The following is a 26811-nucleotide window of genomic DNA, read 5'->3' as shown; positions in this document are numbered from 1 at the left end:
ATATATATAGGATACAGGCCACACCCCCTAGGAAACTCCCCTTACAACTGATTGGCTGATCACAGCAGATCACATCATGGAGGATGACTACATCATTACATAACTGCCAAACTGCATCATTATATAACTGCCAAACTATATCATTACCTAACTACCACACAACTGAGAATCATGGCCCATCCAAGTTGACACACAACCTTAACCATCATGAATTGGAATAGATTTATTTTGGATAATTTCTTGGCCAGAGTGACTTGTTTATTCTTGACTGACTGAATTTAGTCATAAAGATTCTGTTCTTTTTGGACTTGGAAGTATGACAGGAGATGATAGGATGTTAGAGATGAAACAAACTGTATATTATTTAGTCTTGGGTTCTTAAACCTATTTTGGGTCACAGACCCCCTTTGTGGATCTGGTAAAAACTATGGGCCTACTCCCCGATAAGTGCATATACATGTAAAATTTTGTACATAATATAAGGGCATTTATGGAACCATGAAATATCTATAGATTCTGTAGGTCTGTGGACTCTAGATCTGGTTCCCTGACCTCATCCAATCCTATTTTCCATTCCAGGAGATAGGCCCAGAGAGGAGAAGTGACTTATCAAAAGCTATATTATAGGTGTTTATAGCCATTTTGATTTTGAGGTTATACTTTAAATAATCACTTTAAACCTGAAAACCAAACCTGTAGCTGTCAAGTCGATTCCAACTCATAGCAACCCTATAGGAGTGAGTAGAACTGCCCTGTTGAGTTTCCAAGGAGTGCCTGGTGGATTCGAACTGCCAGCCTTTTGGTTAGCAGCCATAGCTCTTAGCCACTACGCCACCAGGGTTGCCAAATACTCACCTTAGGTATATACAATTGTAGTTTTTTGCATTGTGCTTATTATTTTTACTTTATTGCCTTCACAGAAGTAATCTTAATAAAGTGCATAACAGGTAGTTAAAGCTGTGATGGTACCCAAAAGGAGTATATTAGTCCACAGTAAGCGAGTTTTTGGAAAGTCAAAGTTGCTGTAACAGAGTTGCTCACATTCTTAAAAAATTAAATGTATAAGTCACTATATACAGTTACAAGGTTTTTAATAAAAAGTTGAACATTTGTGTATCTGTGTTTTGTGGGACATGAATGTGCCCTTACTGCTAGAATCCTGCTGTGTTATTTTCTTTTTCAGTACATCAAACAGGGTGTGGATAAGGCCCGCCTTGCACCAGGTGGGAGATCTGGGTAGTGGCATTGAGAATAGAGATCAGATTTGCCCTCATTTAGCATTCTTTACTCATTATTACCACTATTTCCTGCATACTTACTTCTACAATGGGCAAAGAAGAAATTTCAAAGTTCTAAGTGATAAATTTACTGATAATATGTATTAAACACTTCTGGTGGACCGCTTACATTTGAAGAATTTAAAGTTTGTTTTCTTTATAGTTTTAGGGGAAAGAGTGTTGTTGGGGAGCTACCTAGTATCTTTGTGTATTTATGCTCTGTAACCTGGAGATTGTGCACACACACCAGACAATTCAGTGATGGAAAGGAGCTGGGCAGTAGTACTCTTTTCTCCTGAGCTCCCCTTGATGATTGGATGACTTAGCCTTGTTTTGTAATGAGGGATCTCACGGTACATCATCATTTTGCTATTGTGAATAGTGCTGTGGTGAACATAGGTGTACATATGTCTGATTGTGTCTTTAGTATTAGATCTTTAGGGTATATACCTAGAAGTGGGATTGCTGGATCATGAGGTAGTTCTGTTTCTAGTTTTTTGAGGAAGCACCGTACCATTTTTCATAGTGGTTGTCCCATTATACAGTCCCACCAGTGGATAAGGGTTCCCGTCTCCCCACATCCCTCTCCAGCATTTGTTGTTTTCTGTTTTTTTGATCAGTGCCATTTTAATAGGGGTGAGATGGTATCTCATTGTAGTTTTGATTTGCATCTCTAATGGCTAATGAGCACAAGCATCTTTTCATCTGTTGGCCGCTTGAATGTCCTCTTTGGTGAGGTGTCTGTTCATGTCCCTTGCCCATTTTTAATTGGGTTGTTCGTCTTTCTGTTATTGAGTTGTTGGAGTTTTCTATATGTTTTAGAGGTTAAACCCTTATCAGATATGTCATTCCCAAAGCTCTTTTCCCAGTCTGTGGTAGGTTGTCTTTTTTCTCACAGGACATCAGCATAAACATTTTTAGTCTCACCATTTTGTTTCTCTTGGTAGTTGTCTTTTTTTTTTTTTTTTCCAATGGTAGTTTAAATTTTTCTCAAAAGGCTAAGCAGAGATGTCTGAGATGGAAGAATTTTCCTGAAAGTAATATGAGAGATGTTAGAGTGGATGCTGAGTTATGATCTGAATTTATTATTTTCTTTCTTTAGAATGTATTTTCCCTAAAGTTGGCAAAAACTGTATTTTTCCTTCCATAAGCAGTGTGGTATCAATCTCATGCTACTCTGAAACATGCTAGTTTTAATTACAGACCCAAAAATTTTCATAAATGGAGGAACCTTAGAAATCATCTAGTTCAAATCCTGTTATTTTCGGTATTCTTGCAACTAAGATACTGCAGGTGTCCTTAGTGAGAATGATGGTAGGTAGGACCCATGGAAGAAGGTCTAGGTCTGTCTGACCTCAATCTCTCTTAATGTGCATAATGTTTATAGTTTGTACCCCACACAATGAATAAGGAAGACCAAAGAAGAATTGATGCATTTGACTTATGGTGTTGTGGAAGAATATTGAATATACAATGGACTGCCAGAAGAGCAAACAAATCTGTCTCGGAAGAAATACAGCCAGAATGCTCCTTAGAAGTGAGGATGGTGAGACTCCGTCTCACGTACTTTGGACATGTTATCAGGAGGGACTCGTCCCTGGAGAAGGACGTCATCCTTGCTAGAGGGTCAGCGAAAAAGAGTAAGACTCTCAGCGAGATGGATTGACACAGTGGCTGCAACAATGGGCACAAACATAGCAACAATTGTGAGGATGGTGCAGGACCAGGCAGTGTTTCATTCTGTTGTACATAGGGTTGCTATGAGTCAGAACCAACTCGACGGCACCTAACAACCTCACACTTGAGCATTAGTCCTATACTGTCAGCCTTTACTTCATATGTTAATCTTGCCAGAAACTAGATTATTAACATCTGAAGGTCAGTGATAGTATGGTGTATGTTTGTGCTGCAACCCCTATGATACTGAGTAAATATGTAGGTGGTGCATACTGAGTAACTTGGATAATTCTGTAAGAGCTGAAGAGCAGAGTTATTTGAATCAGTCATCTGTACCTTTCTTATCTTTGGAGAGTACATTTGGTCAGAAATCAAGTTTTTCATATACTTCACATATGAATGAATTGTTTTAAGTAAAATAATTTTTGGAACATTGAAATTATATGAGCCAGCATCCTGGGAAGTATTTTTAAATGGTATCAGAATTTATTTTAACTTGGACTAACTGGAAAAAAAGACCCCAAAAAACACAGTCTGAGAAAGCAGCAAAGGGTGTCTGGCCAGTGAAGGTTAGGATCATTCCCACAAATGGGAATAACCTTTTCTGTACATTAAATTCCAGGATTTAAATAATAAGTTAAATCTCTTGGCTCCTGCTGACCTGGTAAGAATCTGACCTAGTAGAGTTTCATGTCTTTCCGTTTCCCATGGCTAAGGGGATCCTTGGTGTAAGTGACTGAGATTATGGGGAAGTTCCTTGACTGAGATAGAATCCCTCAAGCCTTACTTCAAGTACCAGCCTGTGTGTTTCTGTTTTTTGTCTGGAGCTTGTGAACAGAATTGGGCTCTCGCTAATGGCCCCCTTTCAGCAGCCATGTATGGATAAAGCTGTTCAGTTCCCTGCTCCTCCCTCTCTGAGCAAGGAGCAGAATCTGTTCTGCTGAAGCTGCTGTTCCACTTTTCAGCTTTCTATATTTGTACAGCAACAGCAGGAGCAGCCCACTTGCTAGGCCGTATGGCTGCCCCGTGCACCCATACTGGCTTGGGCCTGCTCAGGACTCAGCCAGGGCTTGCAGTTTGTGTTCTTAACGTGCATCCATCTGTCTGTCTGTGTACATTTCTGTGGAGGACTGAGGTTTTCGAGTGAAAGAGGTGACCTGTTTGTCTTCTTTTGTCTTTAGTATTGTCAATTATAAATTGTAGAGAATGTCTCAGAATTTTGGGCGTTGGATCGGGAGGTAAGGGTCGGGAGGTAAGATTTGTATTATGTAACAAAATCTGTTTCAGAGGAAGGATACCAGACTGGTAAATGTAAGGTCAGAAGTGGCCTGTGGTTTCTGTTAGAAACATATCTCATTGAAGTAGTAGTGGGTTCCCCCCTCCACCCTTGTTTTCAATAGGTCAGCTCTTAGAGGTGGAACCGAAATCCTTTCCTGCCATAAAGTTTGTGTAGAAAAGGATGAGACATTATTTCCACATCGTTTTGGAACAGGGTGCAGTAGGGGTTAAGCCTGTTGACTTGGCTGGCTGCTGGGAAAGGAACTGTGGGGGATGCCCTGCTGCTTTGGGCTGGGTTTGCACCGCTTCAGAGTGCTTTGTAAAGTTTGGCCTTATAGAGGCCTTGTAATGTCTTTTGGTGTCATGTCTATTTAAGGAATAGTAGGAGACATGACATGTAGACAGATTTCAGGCTATTTCCAAAGGGTATTGGATTTGTTACAGTATTTTAAAAGGATACTTTAGTTAGAGAAATGAATTCCACATTCTTGATCAACTGAAGTCTAAATTCAAGTTTCTTTGTTTTACAGTTTCCTTTTGTCTTCCTCCCCCACACCCCCATGAGTCATAAGCTTGCAGAGTTGGGAATAGAACTTGTCAGCTGAGTGGGAATGAGACAGTTCTGTGCACATTTTGGTAACTGTGGCTGATGAGGAAAGAGCAAAGGACTTTAAATGCTAGAGAAACACCTTTACTGTGGCAGCTTCTTTGACCTGTGACTGTGGTGTGTGGATGGAGTTCTGTGTGACCATTCACTGATGGATTCTGGCTCTGAATCACTTAGGAGTCTGTTCTGCGGCTTGTCCATTGTTGGCTTTGGATGTATGTGTTTGTTCAGGGCCTAGTACCTGGTGCTGAATCTCTCATGGGCCCTGCATACTTAATGAATTCCTAAAATTTTGTTTAGCATGGCATTAAATCCATCTTCACCTTCCCTTTCTTGACAACTCTTAGTGCCCATCTCATTTTGCCTTTCTACTAACGTTTTCCATTTACACTATGAATTATTGTTAACCTCTCTAGGGACTGTCTTCGGAGATTAAAATCAGAGACCGCTCTTTGATTTTATAGCTGAACCCCAGTAAATGACACTGTGCTAACCAACACATCTGTATCCCAGCTTTCCCTTTGTTTTTGATTTTTTTTGTAATTCATAATTTTCCCAGTCTCATTATATTGGTTTATATTTTTTCCACTGTATACATTTTGAAAGCTGCCCAAATCCTTTTTGATATGATAGGGGAATAAATAAATGTTTATAAATAAATAAGTGCTCTTAAAACCGAACAAATAGTTCAGTATTCTATAATGAAGATTGCAATTATAGTGGACACTAACAGACCCAGTGGGAGACAGAAGATCTGTCAGTTGGTTAGTGCCTTCTTACCTACTCCCTTCCCTCTCCCTTTCCAATTTCTGTGTAATCTTAGGCACCCCATTTTAAAGAGATTTAGTCATCTTGTCAAATAATTAAACTTTTTGGGATTCATCCTCTTTCACCATAGGCACGTGGAATAATAATGCTAGCAAACATTTATTGAGCACTTTCTGTGTGCCAGGCACTGTTCTTAATGTTTTATGTATATAAATTCTTTAATCCTAACACGCATCCTATAAAATGGATACTGTTACTATAATCATTTTACAGATGAGGAAATAGTGATATAAAGATGTTAAACAATTTGCCTAAAGTTAACTGGCTAGTAAGTTGACAAAGCTGGGGTTAGAAAGCAGTGGCATGACTCCAGAGTCTGGGTGTGGAGAATAAGACTTGCAGTAAATATTTGTCTTGATTTTATTAACACACTCGAAATATTATTTGGGATTATTGAGGTACGGATCTATCTAACCTTGTTTCATTTTAGAATTTCCTTATGAAAATGACTATGACTTTGGTTTTGCAGGTCGCCAAAAACTATACTAATTTTTATTTATTGACAGTAAAGAGCTGCAAGCCAAACAGCAAGTTTGTGGAACATCCCCAGCATTACTAGTTTATCTCACTAGTAGGAGTCCCTGGGTGGCGCAAATGGTTAAGCGCTTGACTACTGACCAAAGGTTGGCTTCAGACCCACCCAGAGGAACCTCAGAAGAAAACCCTGCTGCTTCCAAAAGTTCACAGCCTTGAAAACCCTATGGAGCAGTTATACTGTGCACATGTGGGGTCACAATGAATCAGCATTGCCTTGACGGCAGTGGGATTTTTTTGTTTGTTTTGTTTTTAACCAGACTCTACTGAAGATACTGAAAGCAGAATTAAGTTTTCCTTTTTTATCTCTTGTTCCCTGCTCCACACATCTTCTGGAGATGCCCTCACAGGGGGAGCATGGGAAGGGAGGACTGGCAAGTATTGCCTAATCGATAACCTCTGTAATCTGTAGAAGTGTAACAGGAGAATAAATCTGTTATTGAAAGCTGAGTAATTTCAGTGGAGGGTGGCAAAATGCTATTCTGTCATGAACAGTGTGATCAAATAGCACAAAAGGCAAGGAAAGAAAGAACCAGCTCTCCTGAGATTTTTAATCTCAAATTTATGGTAACATTTTCCCTTGGTGTCCTAGGTTCTTTGTTTCTAGTGTAAGAAACAAGACTATAAACTCCTTGAGGACAGGGATTGGGCCTTTCTTTTTTCTGGTATCTTTTTAGTTCAGGGTGTAGAATGGATGTTCTCTGCATGCTTTTTGATTGATAGATCTCTTATTTTATAAAGAGCTTGTTTTTGTAAAAATGAAATCAAAGGATTGACAAGTTTAATTCTGTGGAACAGTGGGATTTTCTTTTAGGAGTGATTAGAAGGAGGTGACAGAGATCATATAAATGGATATTTAAATGCGAGAAGCATTTTTAGGAGCACAATTGGAGAATGATGAAAACATGATAATTGAAGTCATTTAAAAAAAGAGAGGTATTTGGAACTTGTCCTAGGACTGCACATCTTTTGGGATGAATCAAGTTATGCTGGACGTACTCCCTAATTGGCTGAAGCAAAGGTGTAATTTTTGTACTTTATGGCATATAACCTGTCTCAGGAAGCATCTCCACAGAAGGAAGAACATTATTCGCTTCTCATTTTGTAGAATTATGAAATTAAAAATGAAAGAGATTGAATAAAGTTTCCTGCTTTTCAACAGAATAGGACAAACCTCCTGAGACAAGACCATATGGAAGCATCCTGCTTGAGTGCCCATGTGTTTGGGGTGAGGTTGGGGCAGATGGTGCAGGTGGGACTTTTGGCTGCTTGATCAAGGGTTTTGGAGATTATAGCGGTTAGATGCTAAGTTCTGTGGAAGGGTTTTGTATGTTGTATGTATTGAGTATGTCTGCCTAAGAGGTTTAGTGTTCTCAGCGACAGGATATTGATGTGTCATATTGAAGTATGGGTAAGATAAGGGAAGAGAAGGAGATACTGATTTAGAATGATAAAGCCTGCAATTTGATCTAAACCTATCTTTGAGATTAGGGAGAGGGTGCAAGATACAGTGTGAGAAACAAGATTTCAGGTCCGTGGTCTCTTCTGTTCTCTAGAGCCTTCAAGTAAGATATTGCAGGACTGTAGGATTTTTCTGTTTAAGCTTGAAGCTGTTTGATTCCATTTTGAGATACTAGGCCAAAAGCTGTATTTATAGAACTTGTTTTGACATATTATCTCACCCTGTTCCTTGCCTTCGTTACTGGAATCCGGTTAATGTTGCACTCTGCCTGGCAGCAAAGGTTGATTGAAGAAAACGTACACATAGGTATACAGCTGAAGGATTGAAAATAGCCCCAAACTTTGTAAATAGGTCATCCATACAGTTTCAGTTCAGGTTGCATGAACATCAGTTGAGTTGCTGGGAGAATTTCAAAAGGTGTAATTACCAGGTGCATGTGATATACTTTGCTGGTTCATCTGGGCAATGACTGTTCCCACATAAAAGTTTTAAGCAAAGAAGGAAAAAAAAATACTTGTTTTGAAAGAGAAGCATGAGTTAGGATTTTTCTTTACTTGGTGCTTCATAGTTTCAAGTCTTCTTTAAAACATTTTCTATAGAGTAGGTAACATCCATCAGCACCAAAGGCCATAAATGAAAAGTAGTTTTCCTTCCTACCTGTATCCCCCAATTTCCTACCTCAGCAACTACTATTAGCACTGTTTTCTTTATCCTGGCAGAGATATTCTGTTCACAGATAAGCCATATGTAGTTCCTTTATTATGTAAATCTATCCTCCTGATCAGTCCTTAGTAGTACATTCAGGGCTGCCTTGTTCTCTTTAATAGCTACAGAGTGTTCAGTTGTAGGGCTGTATTAGAATTTTTTTAACTAGCCCTCAGTTGATGGGCACATACGTTTCTAGTTTTTACTCTTGTGAACAATGGTCTTATGAATGCCTGTCTGCATACTTGGTGTACATGAGGTACAAGTTTATTTGTAAGCTGTATTTCTAGAATTGGAATTGCTGGATTCAAAGGGCATGTGCAGTTTTCACTATTGATAAGATCCTTAAGAGCCCTTTTTATATGTTGCAGTTACCCACTGAAGAATATTGTTAGTGGAGAGAGATCTTGACAGTACACTGGCAGTCAAACTTACGTCACCCCAGACAGTTACTAGAATGAACAGATGACCTGAAATACCCAAAAGATTTAAGAAACCACTTGAGATAAGCTTAATTATCAAATCTGGTAATGATTATTGCTGGAGAAGAGGCAAGTTGTCTAGAGTAGACAGGAGCAGCCCTTCCTCATTTTGGGGAGAATGGGATTTGGTGATGGTAGCCAAATTTCTACTTTACTCAAAATGTTAATTTCACCATTTATGATATCTGTGAATTGGAAAAAAACATTTGTGGGCTGTGGCCCATGCAGTCCTTTTCTCTTGAAGCTACTTTGGTGAGTATCACGAGACCATCTAGTACCAGAATTAGCCTGTAAATTCCAGGCAGTTGTTTTACCTAGAGTTTACTCATCATTTCAGAAAATAAAAGCAAAGTAACATTTTGAGTTTTCCAGAAAAAAACATTTTACAAATTTTGGCATACTTTACCAAATGGAGGCCCATGACTCAAATTCTGAGTCCAAATCTCAGTTGCTGGTTGTGGAACACAGGTCACTTAATCAATTCTCTTCACTTTATTTAGTTCCCTTATCTGAAAAAATGAGGGTGGAAATGCTGAAGAATCTCCTTTGAATATTCAGAAAAATAAAGTCATTTCCAGAAGGTTGTGTATTATAGAAATGACTCTTCAGAGACATCAAGATTGTAAGGTAATTTCAAAAGTAACTCTTGACAGTATTTTAGAAAAAAATTAGTCACATTCTGCCTACATGGGACTAACATATGGTGCAGCCCTGATGAGCTGCACAAGTGGGCTGAAATCAAGATGCAGTTGGAGAGAGGAGCAGTGGTGACTCATTAGATGAGACAGATTTGGCCTTATGGCAGGGCAGTGAAACCAAGGAGGAACTGGTGATCTTGGAATGTGCCAAATTTGAGCAAGTGATAATATGAATATTACGGAAAAGTTAAATGACTGAGCCCTTGTGTTAGAATTGGCTCTTTGTCTAGTGTCATGCTCTCTGTAATTAGTCCCCTTCTGTGGCTTCAGAGCCCCCAATTCTTCCAAAAAATGGGGAGCCTTTGCTGCCTCTGTCTTCTGTGCATTGTTTCCTGTGTCTTTGAAGGTAGAAGCCACGAGGCGAATACTTAACATTGATATGCCTGGACTGTTGGGTTCAGACTAGAGAGATAGCATAGAAGATTTAGTAATTCTGCTCAGAGAAAGCTGCATAATAGCTTAGCTACCATACATAGATTGCTACTGCTGTATCCGGCAGTGTGTTGCCCAATACTGACAGTGCTGTCATGGGAAGGAAAGATTGGGATAAGAGGGGGTAAACCTAATGGAGAGTTGAGAATTACTTTGAAAGCATGGTATTTTGGTAGGAAGTAGAAAAGAGATAAAGAAATGTGTTTTGCATTCCTAGTCTGCCTCACCAGGGCACTACAAAATAGAGTGTCTCTCAGATGAGATGACCTCTTGCGTAGGTACATATATAGTCATATGGAAAGGTCACATAACTAAACAGGAAAGAGCCAGCAGATCAGGAAAAGGAAGGAGAAGACTAAAGAGCCCAACCCATCCACCCGCTTTCAAATTTGGTGTACCACTTTTTGGTAGTGATTTCAGAGGATTTAGTAATTATGTTGGTTTTGTGAAATGGGTGTTATATTTATTGGTTGTGGCATATAGGTAAGGATGCTATTGGCAAAGTTCAACTTCAAGCCATTTCTAACTCTAATCTTTAAATATTGGCTGCCCACCATGTTGCTCTTACCTGAGTTCCACAATTCACAGGGGGGAAAAAGGCTTTTTTTTTTTTTGAAACCAAAATGCAAATATTTAATGTGTAGATATGTCTCAATTTAAGAAAATGCGAATGGAAAAATTCACAAACTAGAGTAGATAAACCAGAGGATTCAGTTCAGCAATTGAATGTCTGATATGTGTTATCTTTATTCTAAGTATTCTGGGAATGTAAGTGTATAAGAGAAGAATGAACTTGTTAGTAATTTACAAAATGATGACAGTAGGAATATATTTCATTAACAACCACAAAAAAAAAAAAAAGAGTTTTCAGAAGTGTATCATATAATTCTGGTATGTGGCAGAGAATGAACCAGACCTGGGTTATGAGCCTTTGGATAACTATTTATAGTCTGTTTGGAGAAAATATACTTTTAGATGTCTTACTGATAGTCTAGATTAATCTAGTCCTGTCTTCTAGTTTTATAGATGAGGAAACTGAGGCCGAGAAAAAGTGACTCAGGATCACACAGATGGCATCAGACCTGGTCTTTGTCCAACATGCTTTCTATTTTGTTAGGTTGCAGCAGAGGGAGTCAAGAGGGGGACCATTCTAATGGTGGTTGTGAGCCCCTTTGAGAATCTGATGAAAGCTGTGGGTTCTCTCTTCAGGAAACTTCACACGTTCATTCATCTTCACAGTGTTTAGCATAAAATATCATAGGGTTCATAGACTTACCCTTCCTTCCCCAAAGCCTACAGATGAACTCCAGAGGGGTCTGAGAGTTCCAGGTTAAGAAGCCTGACGAAAGAGGAATGTTTTAAAAATTGTTGCCACTATAGAAAAGATGAGCATACTGGCCACTGTGGAGAAAGGAGATGAGATTGAGCTCTGTTTATAAACATCTCTATTAGGATTATGTAGAGGACACACATGGATGACTCATTAGTCAATAAAGAGTCTGAAGCCCCAAACTTAAGCCTGAGTCATGAAAATAGACTAGCTGAGTAGCCATAGAACAAGTGTCACAAGGAAAAGATGGAGATTTTCCCACAGTATAGAAAACCTTCAGGGCGTAGTGGTTAAGAGCTACAGCTGCTATCCAAAAGGTGGGTGTTTCAAATCCACCAGGTGTTCCTTGGAAACCCTAGGGGGCCGTTCTCCTCTGTCCTGTAGGGTCACTATGAGTCGGAATCGACTCAATGGCAGCGGGTTTGGTTTTTAATAGAGAAAGTGTTAAGTCTTATCCCTACTGACTAAGACAAGTCAAATGATGTGCAGGACCTGGACTGTGTAGTGTAGAGCAAGTTATCACAGTGAAAGGAGATACTCTGGGAATGATAGGACTAGAAGAACGGGTACTTTGTGTGCTTTAGCGTACCTGTTTAATCCACCTCACTCGAACGAATAGAAATCGTCCTCATTGTACAGATGAGCAAAACAGTTAATGTTAGTTTCTCTAGGGTCTTTTGAGGTAGATCTTATCCACTATTAATATGATGTGTGTGTGCCCAGGATCCTAGATCAGATCTGGTGGCAACTGCTATTCACCTGCTGCAGGTTCCCAAGGAAGACAGGAAGATTGGCTGGCTGCTCCAGGCAAACTGCTGGATTTCAGCATGAATCCTCTGGTGGAGTTTCACATCATAATGAACTGATGGGTTGCTGTCGAAGTTGATTGTGACTCATAGCGACCCTATAGGACAGAGTAGAACTGCCCCATAGGGCTTCTCAGGAGCGCCTGGTGGATTCGAATTGCCGACCTTTTGGTTAGCCGCTGAGCTCTTGACCACTGCACCACCAGGACTCCATAATGAACTGGGCTAGCCTGAAAAGCTTCGAATTTGGTCCCTTTTTGTGATTACTTGGTTTCTAGGGATGCGGGTAGGAGGACATGCAGTTTTCCAAAACCGAAAGCCCAATCTTATTGAGCTAGTCATATTATAGGAGGAAAAAGAGTTAAAGAGGATGGCAAGCAGTCCAAGAGGCAACAAGCGTTAAAGAGTACAATTTCCGCAATTCATTTCTGAATTGTCACTTTCCTCTCCAGTTAGAAGAGCTTGATTGTAACCCAGTCATCCACTTGGTCCTTTACTTTTATTGGTGAACTTAGACCTATGGATCAGGGTAGGAGAGAAGAAAAAATCCCTTGAGTTGTCCCTTCTTTGAGGTATATAGTCAAGCCCTCTTTTACAGATGAGGAAACTGAGACTTAAAAATGTTAACTAACTTGCTCAAAGTCACACATCTACTGAGTAGCAGCAGGAATTTTTCACCACCCTTAATCATATCTCTTTGGAGACTTTGGGTGTTTTACCTCCTCACAAGATCTTTAGAAAAATAGTTGGACTCAACTTTATGGTCCTCAGCATTTAGACAGTCATTTCTGTGGTTTATGCGCATGATCTTTGATAGTTTTACCCTCAGGGAGGCTTTTACCCCAGGATAGGACTGCCTGGCTTTATGTATATCCCATCTCTTTCATTGAGTCCATGTGACTGTGAAGAAGCTACTTAATTTCTGTGTGCCTTTTCTCATCTGTAAAATGGAGAGAGGACAGCCATGAAGATTAAATATAAAGCACTCAGAACAGTGCATGGCATACAGTAGATGCTCAATAAATGTTAGCTATTATAATTTTGCAAAATGTGTGGCCATTTCTCCAAACTTTCAGGTGATAAGGGTGTGTAAACTTTAAATACCATATTCCATCAACTCAAGAGGATCAGCATTTATTACCATTGATAGCATCTTATATTCATTGATTTGTGGTAGCCTACTAGATTCTGATGAGGCTTTGGTGTTCAGTGGTAGAATTCTCGCCTTCCATGTGGGATACCCAAGTTCGATTCCTGGCCAGTGCACCTCATGTGCAGCCACCATCCATCTGTTAGTGGAGGCTTGTGTGTTGCTATGATGCTGAATAGGTTTCAGAGGATCTTCCAGACTAAGATGATTTAGGAAGAAAGGCCTGGCAGTCTACTTCCAAAAATCAGCCAGTAAAAACCCTACAGTTTGCAGGGTTGCCATGAGTCAGGGCCAACTTGACAGCAGCTAACAACAACAACACTAGATTCTGAAGATAGAAATATCTGCTATTTAAAAAACTATTTATTTCAAAGCCAGATATAAGCTTGGTGAGTTATCTATTGTTTTGAATTACTCAGGCCAGTTTTCATGTTTTCCAGGAGACCTAGGATTACCCTGAGGGCTGGGAGAGGCAAACAGGTGGAGCCTGCCTTACCTTCTCTCTATTTTCAACCCTGACAGCCTCACTTTTATGTTTAGGGGGAACATACTTCTACTTTAAAAAAATGTTTGAAAACCTCTAATCTGAATAGTTGTTTAATTCTTCATAAGCTCCCTGCTTTGCATCAAAAAAGTTTTTCAAAGTATTATTAAGGGCCGTTACTAACAATTGTTATAAGAGTTAAGGAGTGTTCAAGAAAAGGTTTAAACACAGAAGTAAACATTTCTTTGATGGTTGCGAGGGCGGGCAGGGAGGGTGAGAGTTATTCACTAACTAGATAGTAGACAAGAATTATCTTCAGTGAAGGGAAGGACAGCACACACTGCAGGGGAGGTCAGCACGACTGGACTAAACCAAAGCTAAGAAATTTCCTGAATACAACCAAACACTTTGAGGGACAGAGTAGCTGGGGCGGAGGTCTGGGGACGACCATGCTTTCAGGGGACGTCTAGGTCAACTGGCATAACAAAGTTTATTAAGAAAATGTTCTTCATCCTACTCTGGTGAGTGGCGTATGGGGTCTTAAAAACTAGCGAGCAGCCATCTAAGATGCATCAATTGGTCCCAACCCATCTGGAGTAAAGGAGAACGAAGAACACCAAAGACACAAGGAAAGTATTAGCCTAAGAGACAGAAAGGACCACATAAACCAGAGACTACATCAGCCTGAAACTGAAAGAACTAGATGGTGCCCGGCTACCACCGATGACGGCGCCCTGACAGGGAACACAACAGAGAGTCCTGGATGGAGCAGGAGAAAGGTGGGACGCAGAACTCAAATTCTAGTAGGAAGACTGACTGAGACTGGAGGAACCCTAGAAAGCATGGCCCCCGGACTCTCTGTCAGCTTAGTGCTAAAACCATTCCCAAGGCCAACGCTTTAGACAAAGATGAGACTGGACTATGGGACATAAAATGATACTCATGAAAAACGTGCTTCTTAGCTCTATTAGATACATAAGACTAAACGGGCAGCTCCTGTCCAGAGGTGAGATGAGAAGGCAGAGAGGGTCAGGAGCTGGTTGAATGGACACCAGAAATCGGGGTGGAAAGGAGGAATGTGCTGTCACAGTATAGGGAGAGCAATTAGGGTCACATAACAATGTATGTATAAATTTTTGTAGGAGAGACTAACTTGAATTGTGAACTTTCACTTAAAGTAGAGCAATTAAAAAAAAAAAGGGAGTCTTGCTAACGAAGCCAAGGTCCTGGGTTCAGGACTTCTGTAGGTCATTGAGTATCACTGCCACCAGACTGTCTCTAGAGTTTGTGGTTTAGGCATACTATGGCTGCAACAGTGGGCTCAAACATAGCAGCAGCTATGAGGATGGCACAGGACCCAGCAATGTTTCGTTCTGTTGTACGTAGAGTCAGAGTTGGAACCTGACAATAACAACATGTAACAGCTGCTGATGGTGAGTGAGTCAATTGCCGTCTCTATGGGAAGGATAGTTATTTTGTCATTTACTCAGCATATAGTCTGTATAGGCCATCAGAAAATTCTGAGAAAAAGTCTAGTTAACTTTGCCTACTCTAAGGAAGGCTTGTAGGCTGGCTGAGTTTTTATGTGGGCCCCGAGAGGGAGTGCTGTGTGTTCACTCTTGCATGCTTGGTCTGAAACCATCCGTGAATAGTGTGACCACCATTTATTAGTTCTCAAACATATTCCAAAACCAAATGTAAATTCTCTCCAGATTATTTCTCTTCACTTGGGGAGACTGTGGAATAGGTAGCTTGCCTTTGGGAATTCCTGTACCATTGACTTGCCAAGTACAATTTGTAGCTTCCTGTGAAGTCATGTTTTGAACATATTAGCATATCACAAGCAGATAATACTGCTTGTTTCCCTCAGAGCTAGATTACCCTCATCCTTCCCTTCTCTGTCACTTTGGTACCTCCACCACCACCACCCTAGTCTTCTTGGCACTCTTTTTTCTCCTGAACTCTTTTACCAAAGAGTTACTTTTTTTACCAAAGATTCCAAAGAGATTTGGAATGGCCTTCATACTTCCCATTCCCTGCATGGTGATAAAGAAAGGTGGAGGTAATGTTAATATAAACAGACAGTTCTGTGAGCTGCAAGCAAGTACAGGACATAGTTCAGGTTTCCTTACAGAGCTTATGCAGTTTAGGTTCCCCACAGTAATGAAAGATGTAAAAAACTCAGACCTAAACCTTTCAGTTTTCATTTTCCATTCAGCTTTCCTCTCACCTAAGCATTTCTTTTTTCACCCAGCCTAGGCAACAGAGGGAGCTCTGGTGGCGTAGTGGTTAAGAGCTCAGCTGCTAACCAAAAGGCAGTTCAAATCCACCAGCTGCTTCTTGGAAACCCTATGGGGCAGTTCTACCCTGCTTATAGGATCACTATGAGTTGGAACCGAGTTGACGGCACTTAACAACAACAGGCAACAGAATGTAGGAAAAGTAAAACTGGGAAGACAAAGCTTTTTAAGAAAATACCTTCTTGTATATACTGTCCTTATATACAGTGAAACAGTCCTGTGTGAAGGAATACAGTCTTGATCCTTTTTTTTGTGTTTGAGTTTTCCTTTAAAAAGTCTTTGGGTGATTTAGGGGCAGAGTGATTAGTATCCCATTTATGTGAATTACTTTTTTTTCCCCAGCTTTTTAAATTTTATTTGTTGAGAATATATACAGCAAAACATTTATCAATTCAGCAGTTTCTAACATGTACCACTTAGTGACATTGATTGCATTCTTCAAGTTGTGCAACCGTTCTCACCCCCATTTCACCCCCATTTTCTGAGTTGTTCCTCCACCATTAACATAAATTCACTGCCTCAAGCTTCCTATCTGATCTTTCAAGTTGCTGTTGTCAATTTGATCCCATATAGATAGCTCTTAAAAGAGCTTACTACTTGAGGCAGACATTTTTTACTAGTTAAGCTAAACTGTTTGGTTTTAAGAAAACTTCAGTGATATTTTTGGTTTAAGGTTTAAAGATTATCTCAGGGCAGTAGTTTAAGGGGTTCTTCCAGCCTCCATGGCTCCAGAAAGTCTGGAGTCCATGAGAATTTGAAATTCTGTTCTGTTTTCCCCCCTCCCCTTTTGATCAGGATTCTTCTATAGGATCTTTGATCAAAATGTTCACTAATAGTAGCTGGGCACCATCCAGTTCTTTTGGTCTCATGTTTGTGAATTATTTTTTAAAAAAGTATTTGTTTTTCTCTTTCTCTTGACTAGGCCTTAAGGGCTGTTGTGTTCTCTGGGACCTAGAAATGTGTCCCTCACAATTTCATACACTGGCCTTTCTTACAACCCTAAGCCTCCTTTTTGCTCTCTATATCCTAGAGATCCCCGACTAACATGCAGTCTGAGTCTGGCCTTTCAAGAGTTGAAGTAAAAACCTGTAAAAACCATTCACACAACAGCAGCATTTCTCAAACGGTAGTCCATGGAAAACTTTGGGAAAAATGGTCCCTGGCCTTTTATTGGCCCTTCATATCTTCCAGAACAAAACTAGTAAGTATAAGTTTAACTTGCTCTCTACCCTCCAAGGTAATTGGTACTCTAGAGCCCTCTCAAGACACATTGTCTCAATAAAAGCTTGTACCTGCTAGATGATGGTCACATTTCTCAAGAGAGACTGTGTCGCATAGTGGTGGAAAGAGACTCTAGGGTTTGACTCCCATCTGTAGCAGGTTTATCTTCCTTAGCATCTGAAGCCTTAGAGTAGTCCCCACCTTCAGTGGGATCATACAGTTTGAATGAGGTATTGTGAGCTTAGTAAATGTAAGTTCCTTTTCTCTTAATAACTTTTTTTTTAAAATTGTACTTCAGGTGAAGGCTTACAGAACAAATAGTTTCTCATGAAACAGTAGTACACATATTGTTTTATGACATTGGTTAACAACCCCACAACATATCAACCCTCTAACTTCTCAACCTCTTTTTTTTTTTTTTTTTTTGGTGAAAATACACATAGCCAAAGATACACCATTTCAAAAATTTCTACATGCACAGTTCAGTGACATTGACTACGCTCTTCCAATTGTGCTGCTATTCTCACTTAAGATGAAGGCTTACAGAACAAAATAGTTTCTCATTTAACAGTTACTACAGATGTTGCCCTATGACAATGGTTAGCAATCTCACAACACATCAACAATATCCTTACTCAGCCTTGGGTTCCCTATCACCAGCTTCCTTGTCCCTTTCTGCCTTCTGGTCCTTGTCACTGGACTACTGTACCTCATTAGTCCCATTTGGTTTTACGGGGCTGTCCACTCCCAGGCTGAACGGTGAACCTAGGAGATAACTTCACCACTGAGCTAAAAGGGTGTCTGGGGGCCATATTCTCGGGGTTTCTCCAGTCTCCTTTAGGCCAGTAAATCTGGTCTTTTGTTTTTGTGAGTCAGAATTATGCTCTACATCCTTCTCCAGCTTTGTCCAGAACCCTCTGTTGTTATCCTGGTCAGAGCAGTCAGTGATGGTAGCCGGGCACCATCTAGCTGTACTGGACTCAGTCCGGTGGAGGCCTTGGTAGTCCTCTTAATAACTTTTTGATGATACAGGCAGGTCCAGGTTATTTTGTTAGTCTAGACTTTGCCTTAATTAACATTGTAGCATCACTCCTTCATTAGCAAAACTGGAAACGACTTAGCTTCATGTGAAAAGGCAAATTAAGTGCATGACCACCTATTTTATGCCAGTCAAGAAACTTCTTTGTTTTCAGGGAGGGTAGGCAGAGTAGCGTCTCATTAGTTCTGGTTCTGGCTTTGCCTTTCAGAATTCTTAGACTTCCCAATGTAGACATCGTCCTTGGTGACTTTTCTCTGTCTGTAGCCACGACCAGACAGAAGTACAATCGGCAGGAGTTGTAAATGGAAGTTTGTAGGAATTTGGGCAGCTTTATGGAATCAGTCTTCACTTGCAAGATTGTTCGATAATGTTAAAAATAAAACAAATTGGTTTCGTGGTTCCTCTGTCTGCTTTTACCTTCAATTAACTTCCCTATCTTCTGATTTTCTTTGGTTTCTGTGGTTCACCACCGCCCTGGGGCCACTGAGATGCATTTACTGAGGCAGGAACTTGTTTGCCTTTGAAGAGTTTCATGTCTCAGCACCTAACCTACTCAGGAAGGTTGCTGTGGGGAAATAATGTGGTCTCTCCACATTAATAACATGATCCTTAACTGCTAAAAGAAGTATTCAGCCTTTAGCTTTTTTGTAGTCTCCCCTCCAAAAGGAGATTCTAAAAATGATTGTTTTTGTGACCTAGGTGTACTGAAAAATTCAGCCTCTTGGGTCCTAGCCATTGTTTTGCTATTTGTTGTGACATTTTGGGGCAAGCCTCATTTACAACCTTCTAGTGCTTTAGTTCCCCATCTTATAAGTTGATGCTGTTTTAAAATTAGCTTTGAGATAGTAAGTGTAATTTATGTTTAAGGTATTGTGTACTTTAAAAAATGGGAGAGGGAAGAGTTCTTATGTTTTGGTAACAAAGGGGCTTTTCTTTGGAAAGAAGCTTCATATGTGAAATCATGAGCAGTGGAGGCATGGGCCACTCATTTTTCTTTCCTTGGTTTTTTAGAGTGAAGACATAGTACAGAGAGGAAAGTTAAAAGCTGCAGGTATTGGCTAATTGCTGCATGGATGTGCTTCTTTGGCGTCTTTTTAACCTTCTTACATGAGTGGTGGTGTGCACATTTGAAAAAGTTGCCTTCATAAAGATGATGGCATCTTTTCTACATTCTGGGATATAATTTGCAAAGTGTCCATTCCTAGGAAGCTAAAAATGTTTTCTTGCTCTCTTTCCTTTAGCTGTTTCCCCAAGGCAGGTTTATCTCCCACTGGAACTGGCTGCTGCCTAGTTCTAACAGCCGTGAGAGAGAGAGAGAGAGAGAGAGAAATCTCTTTGAGCTTATACTTTTGCAGAGAGCACTAATCACAGCAGTGGGTCCTTCAGCTAGTTCATATCTTTGGCACTGATTGGGGGAGGAGATAGTAGTGATTAATGATAGAGGGAGGAAATGGAAAACTTTTTACCTTTCAAAAAAGGTGGTGTTTTTCCTCCCTTAGGCTTTGTCATATCCTCTGTGCTTTTCTTTGCTCTTTCACCCTTTTGGTAAAACAAATGGTGTGATTGTCTAGAATTTCTCTCTTCTAATCCAGTTTTACATCCTCCTGTTGTTTATTCCACTCCAATATTCTAGATGCAAAGTGTGCCATTCTTTGGTTTCCCTTATCTGTACTGATCATTTTTCATGATTTGGGTTCTTATGTTAAAGCAGGCTGATTGCTTCTAGCCTCCCATAATCAGGCTTTGAATTGTTGCCCTTTAAAAACCAAAAATAAGAAGTAAAAAAAGAAGAATAATGATACCTTAGAAATGAAGTAGAGAAAATTCAAGGCAAGGAAAACAGGCAGACAACAGGGAAAGAAGAGGGAATCATGAAAGTAAATTCAGAGTGAGAGGACAGGGGGTAAAAGAGAAAGTTGAGGCCTTCTTTTGCAGCATAGCCTTAGTAATAACCCCTCCTGCCATATCTTTATTTCTAATGCATCCTTTATGGAAAAAGCCTGGAATGTGTATCTAATTAAGAAATTAAAACAAAACCAAAAAAACTTAAGGCAGTTTTCTGTGAATAACTGACTTTTGAATTTCCCCTTAACATCTGTATTTTCATACTCCCATAATTGTTTTTATTACCACTTTGTAACCCTTTTCTAAAATTGAGTGACTTGTGATTAATTTATGTACTTTCCTTTCCAAGCATGTTGAATTTAATTATACTGAGATAACTATTGTGACCTGCCTGAAGAGAAGCGCCCTCCTTCATGTAATAGCATTTCCATCTTATAAGTTTTTAAAGCAGTGTTGCTTTATACATCGTAAAATGGATTTTAATAGCAGTGTAAACAAAAAGAATTTGTGGACCCTCCACTCCTGCTTTCCTTTTTAGCTATTTTATAAATAGGGCTTCTGAAGATTTCTTTTGAATAAAGGTTCTTTGGTGGGGAAAATGGTTTTAAAACATTACTCAAAATCATTGTTTTCCAACCTTTGGCTTTGTAAAAATTACTGGAAGGAGTGCAAATCTTGGTTACTGAGTAAACTGTCTTCTGTGTTTAAGTACTCCTTTCATATTGATGTGATTCTGATTAAGGTAGAGGTGTATTTAGAAGTTACAGATTTTCTCAATTGTTGTTGTTGTAGGTGCCGTTGAGTTGGTTCCAACTCATAGCGACCCTACGTACAACGGAACGAAACACTGCCCCGTCCTGCGCCATCTTCACAGTCATTATGTTTGAGCCCATTGTTGCAGCCACTGTGTCAATCTGTCTTGTCGAGGGTCTTCCTCTTTTTTGCTGAACTTCTACTTTACCAAGCATGATGTCCTTCTCCAGGGAATGGTCCCTCCTAATCATGTGTCCAAAGTATGTGAGATGAAGTCTCGCTATCCTTGCTTCTAATGAACATTCTGGCTGTACTTCTTCCAAGACAGATTTGTTTGTTCTTCTGGCAGCCCGTGGTATAGTCTATATTCTTCACCAGTGCCATAATTCAAAGGCATCAATTCTTCTTCGGTCTTCCTTATTCATTGTCCAGCTTTCACATGCATACGAGGCAGTCGAAAACACCATGGCTTGGATCAGACATACCTCAGTCCTTAAAGTGACATCTTTGCTTTTTAACACTTTAAAGAGGTCTTTTTCAGCTCATTTGCCCTGTACCGTGCATCCTTCAGTTCCTGACTGCTGCTTCCATGGGTGTTGATTGTGGATCCAAGTAAAATGCAATCCTTTACAACTTCAGTATTTTCTCCTTTTATCATGTTGTTGCTTATTGGTCCAGTTGTGAGGCCAGTCAGCAACCAAATTAGATTTTTTTTTTTTAGTTCAAGGATTTCCTTTTAATGTCAACAAATTTCAAGGAATCCCACTGGTTATGGTTGTGTTTTTATTTTCTCAATTAGTGAATAATAAAAGCATAACCATAACCAGTGAGGTTCCTTGAAATTTGTTGACATTAAAAGGAAATCCTTGAACTAAAAAATATAATTTGATTATTGACTGACCTCGCAAAGTTACTCCTTGGTCCACGTAGCTTTCTATAGGAAGCTTCATGTGATCAGCTCCAGTGTACTAAGGAGAAACTAGGACAAACCTAACCAGTAATCCAACCAGTCCCAGCTAGGGTTACATCTTCTGCCTGCCTCACAATCAGGGCTTGGTGAACTGCTTACTACTGTGTGTCAGTTACACAGTCTTCTCTCACTTGCAGCCTGTTTTTGCTCTCTCCTTAATACAAGGCACTCCTTGGAAACTGTGGGGCAGTTCTATCCTGTCCTGTAGGGTCACTATGAGTTGGAATTGCCTCGACGGCAACGGGTTTGGTTTTTTTGTTTTTACTACAATGAAAGAGCGCCCTTGCCACTTCTGCCTCTAAAGGAGTAGGTCAAACAAGCCAGGACCTCTGACAAAATAGAAAAAACCAGTTAGCTGTTGTTATAGTTCTAGATTTGGGACAGTTATGTCTGGACATTGGGCAGAAGACACCATTTCTACCTGCCTGGGTCAAATGCAGACAGGTGTCTGCCATTGTTATACAGATAGAACTTTTAAGTTGTGCTATCCTGCCTTTTACTTTTTTTTTTTTAAAGTAACTGTGTATGTTTAGGATTTTATTCATTTACCTCTTCACAGGTTGACCATAACTTCTCTTTCACAGTTGCGTGTGTTATGAACTGAACTTGGATGAAATCTTTGAGGTAAGGCAACCCTAATGATAAAAATGGAAAGAAGGCCTGTGAAATTTGGGAGCCTTCAGAGATAGTTTTAGAGTCACTGCCTAAATATTGAAATGCCACCATTTGCTGTTTGGAGGGATGTGGAGCTAAATTGAGAACGGGAGCACCACATCTGCCTCGACTGCTAAGTATATCTATTTCTCCTGCTCACCCATAATAGAATTTTTATGTGTTCAGTCATTAGTGTCTGTTTTAGCAAGTTTAAAGGAGGAGAGAGAATGACAAGACTCAGCCTACATTCATTCCTCTGTCCTTCCCTAATGTGTTTGAGTGTCTGTCCCTGGGAGGCCCCAGTTTTCTTCATTATTATCATTGTGGTAGTTTTTGTTTGCCTTTTTTTAAAAAAAAAAAAAACAAAACAAAAAACCAGAAGTCAGAGAATTGAAAAGACATTATTTCCTAGTACTCTATCAAGAGACAGAATGTTGCTATTCCATTTTATTTTATGGTAAATTAAGATTCCGAGTTAATAAAAATTTTTTGCCTGTGCCACCTAATGAATGTCACTGAGCTGGGGATTTTTTTAAAGTCCTTCGTCCCAATTGCTCTGTTGTGTGTGCATGCTAAGTTTCTGGTGGCCAGTTTGTCAGCCAGCTTGCCACTGGCCTGCTTCTGATGGTCTTTCCACTCACTACTTGGTGACTTTTCCAAAGTTAGTTTAGACCATTGCTGCCTTTGGCATATGGAAATTATGTTTAAAACCAAGGCTGACAACCCAAGTCGTCTTCCTTCCAGAACTGTTTTCAGACCACATGAGGGAAGCTTTTTTTTTGCTTCAGGTAGTTTCAGCTTTGGGGGACCTCAAAAACTGATCGAAGGGAGGAGTTTCAAGGATGTGAAACAAGTTTGTGTTTCTTCTGCTCTGTTAGCCACTGCTGTCTTCGTGGATCTGACACTCTATTTATCTGACAGTGCACTTAGTACTGCTTCGCCAGGGAAAATCACACAAAACAAGCCTGGTGCATCAGCACTTTCATTGTGTGCTGGGCTGAGCCTCCCTTCACATGGTCACATCCCCCTTTTAATCCAGTATTCCCTCTCCTTTCCCCGGTCCTGCCTGTTTTCTGTGGCACTTACTGCTTATTTCCCTGAGCTCCTGTTTCTACACTTTGTGTTTTTTGTGGGGCTCAGGAAGCTAAAGCTGTGTGTATTTGTGGATCAGACAAGTGCAGCAAGTTAGTATCATTGGCTTCTGAAGGAGAGAGAGGTGATGGCTATGTTTAAGTTGGATTTCCTTCCAGAAATGATGGTGGATCATTGCTCTTTGAATTCCGGTCCCGTGTAAGTATTTTTGTTGTCTAATTTTTATAATAAGTGGGAGGAATTAGTCTGTCTCTTTGTCATTTGATGAAGCTGATCTGTTTCCTTAAAAGAGGGAAGAAAAAATTGAGTGAGGAAGCTAAAGCCTGAATTCTCTCAAGCTATTGTTGTTTTCTGTTGTAGCATGCTTCTGTCTCATTACTGCTGGTTTCCTTGAGAGGCCGTAACTAAGTTCTTTACATAATGGTGCACTTGGTATGTGACCAGCAACATCAGCTCAAGTGTACTGGTTCCAGTCCCTTCAGGCTGTAGTGCTTTCCCATATGATATATTCCAAGGTATTTTTTTAAATGTAGCTTTTTTGCTTTGAGTTGAGTATGCAGAGAATTTTTTTTTTTAAATAAATTCTCATATCACAGAACATACTGGTAGCCAGAATGTATTTAGTGTTGTGTACAGCATTCTGTATTGATATGCAAAGAGTAGTCTGGACCTTGATGTTTTTCCCAGTCTAACTGAAAATGCAACTCAGCACAATTTCAGGAACATCAGCTGGCCCCCAAAACAAAACTGAATCAATCGTGATGGGCAGTTTGCCCAAATAAATTTTGAACATGGGAATGAGAAAGTTCATCAGCTTCCAATAAGGGGTAGGAAGTGACACTGCCATTGTACACAGTGAAAATGCTAACCTGGCCCTGAGGGAACCTAAATTTTGGGCTTTGTAGAGAAGGACGCATCTGCACTTCCGATTTCAGTTGCTTTAACCATGCTTCAAAGTATCTTGGAACCTCAAACAAATGAGTATTATGTTATTCAAAGCCAGGAATATTAAATGGCAGACTGTTCCCTAGATAACAGGTGTTAGTGGAAGCCTTTGAGCTCAGGCCTGCACGTGCAAATCAGTCTGCCCTGGGATTAGGGGTGACAGGTGTTGACAATAGCAGATACCAAACGACTCTTTGTGGGCCTCCAAAGTTAGCTGGCTTACTCTTTTAAAATGGATCCTATGCCTTCTCTGTAGTCTCCAAAATAATGGTAATTCAAATGTCCCTTTTTGTGAGGGTTCTTACTGTTAAAATTTTATTTTAGTAGTAGATAATGGTGAAATTGCAGTGAATACCATCGTAAAGACTTAACACATAATAAAAGTATTCCCGTGTCCCAGATGTATGATCCCTAGAAATTAGGATTTTGTGGCTCAAATTACGTTTCATTGTAAAACTTTCTGTCTGTGCTTTGCCACTGCCCAGTGTCTAACCCTTAGACACAGCATTTCCTGAGCCTGTTTTCTCATCTTTTAAGAGGTTGGATTAATTCAGTGTTGCATGAAGTGTGGATGGACAATAGACCACTGCATGAAAGTTACTTGGCACATACAAATACAGATTCCTGGATGCATGCCCAGAAATTCTTATGCTACAAGAATTGGTTTTTTAACTAATGTCCCGTGTGGTTTTTTTTTCCCCCACCCTTTTTCTTTTTTTTGTTCAACAATAATTCCCATTCCTCCTGCTCTCCAGCCCTGGTAACCACTGTATCTCTTATTTCTGTGCATTTGCCTGTGCTAGATATTACATATAAGTGTGATCATAGTACTTGTCTTTTTGTATCTGGCTTATTTTACTTAGCATAATGTTTTCAATCCATGTGGTAGCTTGTGTCAGAACTTCATTTCTCTTTATGACTGACTAATATTCGATTGTATGCATGTACCACACTTTGTTTAGTATTCATTCATCTGTTGTTGGGTACTTGGCTATTGTGAATAATGCTGCTTTGAACATTGGTGTACAAGTATCTGTTTGAGTCCCTGCTTTCAATTCTTTTGGGTATATACCTAGAAGTGGAATTGCTAGGTCGTCATATGGTAATTCTGTTTAACCTGTTGAGGAACTGCCAAACTCTTCCCCACAGTGGTTGTACCATTTTACATTCCCACTAGCAGTGAGTGAGGGTTCCGATTTCACCACATCCTTGTCAACACTTGTTTGTTTTCTGTTTTTCTGATAGTAACAAACCTAATGAGTATGAAGTGGTATCTCATTATGGTTTTGATTTGCATTTTTAAATGACTGATGTTGAGCATCTTTCATGTGCTTATTGGCCTTTTATATATCTTCTTTTGGAGAAATGTCTACTCATGTCATTTGTCTATTTTAAAATTGAATTATTTGTGTTGTTGAGTTGCAGAAGTTCTCTATATATTCTGGATATGAAATCCTTATCAGATATGTGGTTTCCAAATATTTTCTCCCATTCTGTAGGTTGTCATTTCACTTTCTTGATAATGTCCTTCGATGCATAAGTTTTAAATTTTGACCAAGTCCAATTATCTTTTCTTTTGTTGCTTGTGCTTTTTTGTGTCATATCTAAGAATCCAGTGTCGAAAACTAAGTCCCAAAGCTTTAAGCCTATGTTTTCTTCTAAGAATTTTATGGCTTTAGCTCATATATTTATATGATTGATCCATTTTGAGTTAGCGTTTGTGTGTAATGTGAGCTATTGGTCCAGCCTCATTCTTTTGCATGTAGAGATTTAGTTGTCCTAGCAACGTTCGTTGAAGAGACTATTCATTCCCCATTGAGTGGGCTTGGCACCCGTGCTGAAAATCAGTTGACCACAGATGTATCAGTTTATCTGGATCCATAATTCTGTTCCATTGGTCTATATGTCTGTTTTTATACCAGTACCACATTGTTTTGAGTGCTGTAGTTTTGTAGTGCATTTTTAAATTGGAAAGTATAAGTTCTCCTGCTTTGTTCTTTTTCAAGATTGTTTGGCTCTTCATGCTCCCTTGCAGTTACGTATGAATTTGAAGATCAGCTTTTCTATTTCTGTAAAAAAGGCTGTTGAAATTTTGATAAGGATTGTGTTGAATCTGTAAATCACTTTGGGTACTATTGACATCTTAACAAAATTATAACCCATGAACATGGAATGTCTTTCTGTTTATTTAGGTCTTTAATTTTTTCAGCAATGTTTTATAATTTTCAGTGTACAAGTCTTT

The 26811-nt window shown here is 39.7% G+C and overlaps 1 protein-coding gene across 5 annotated transcripts in view; it reads left to right on the top strand.

Annotated features, from left to right (window-relative positions):
- The window catches only part of CELF1 (CUGBP Elav-like family member 1), an 84748-nt gene that overhangs the window by 18869 nt on the left and 39068 nt on the right, over positions 1 to 26811 (top strand). For 2 of the 5 annotated variants that reach the window (XM_023741828.1, XM_023741829.1), the window contains exon 2: positions 22463 to 22502. The exons of 1 other annotated variant lie outside the window; for it this stretch is intronic. In XM_023741828.1, the coding sequence (XP_023597596.1) occupies positions 22489 to 22502 (14 nt within the window). In that variant the 5' untranslated portion in view covers positions 22463 to 22488. Of the gene's footprint in view, positions 1 to 2963; positions 9478 to 17080; positions 17252 to 19321; positions 19362 to 22437; positions 22503 to 26811 lie in introns of those variants that run through there. 2 more of the 5 variants (XM_023741826.1, XM_023741827.1) reach the window with 2 other exon arrangements.

Source organism: Trichechus manatus, unplaced genomic scaffold (genome assembly GCF_000243295.1).
Source record: "Trichechus manatus latirostris isolate Lorelei unplaced genomic scaffold, TriManLat1.0 scaffold00191, whole genome shotgun sequence".
NCBI lineage: Eukaryota > Metazoa > Chordata > Mammalia > Sirenia > Trichechidae > Trichechus > Trichechus manatus.
The sequence above is the reverse complement of the archived record's forward strand: the minus strand, read 5'-3'. Positions and strand labels throughout refer to the sequence as shown.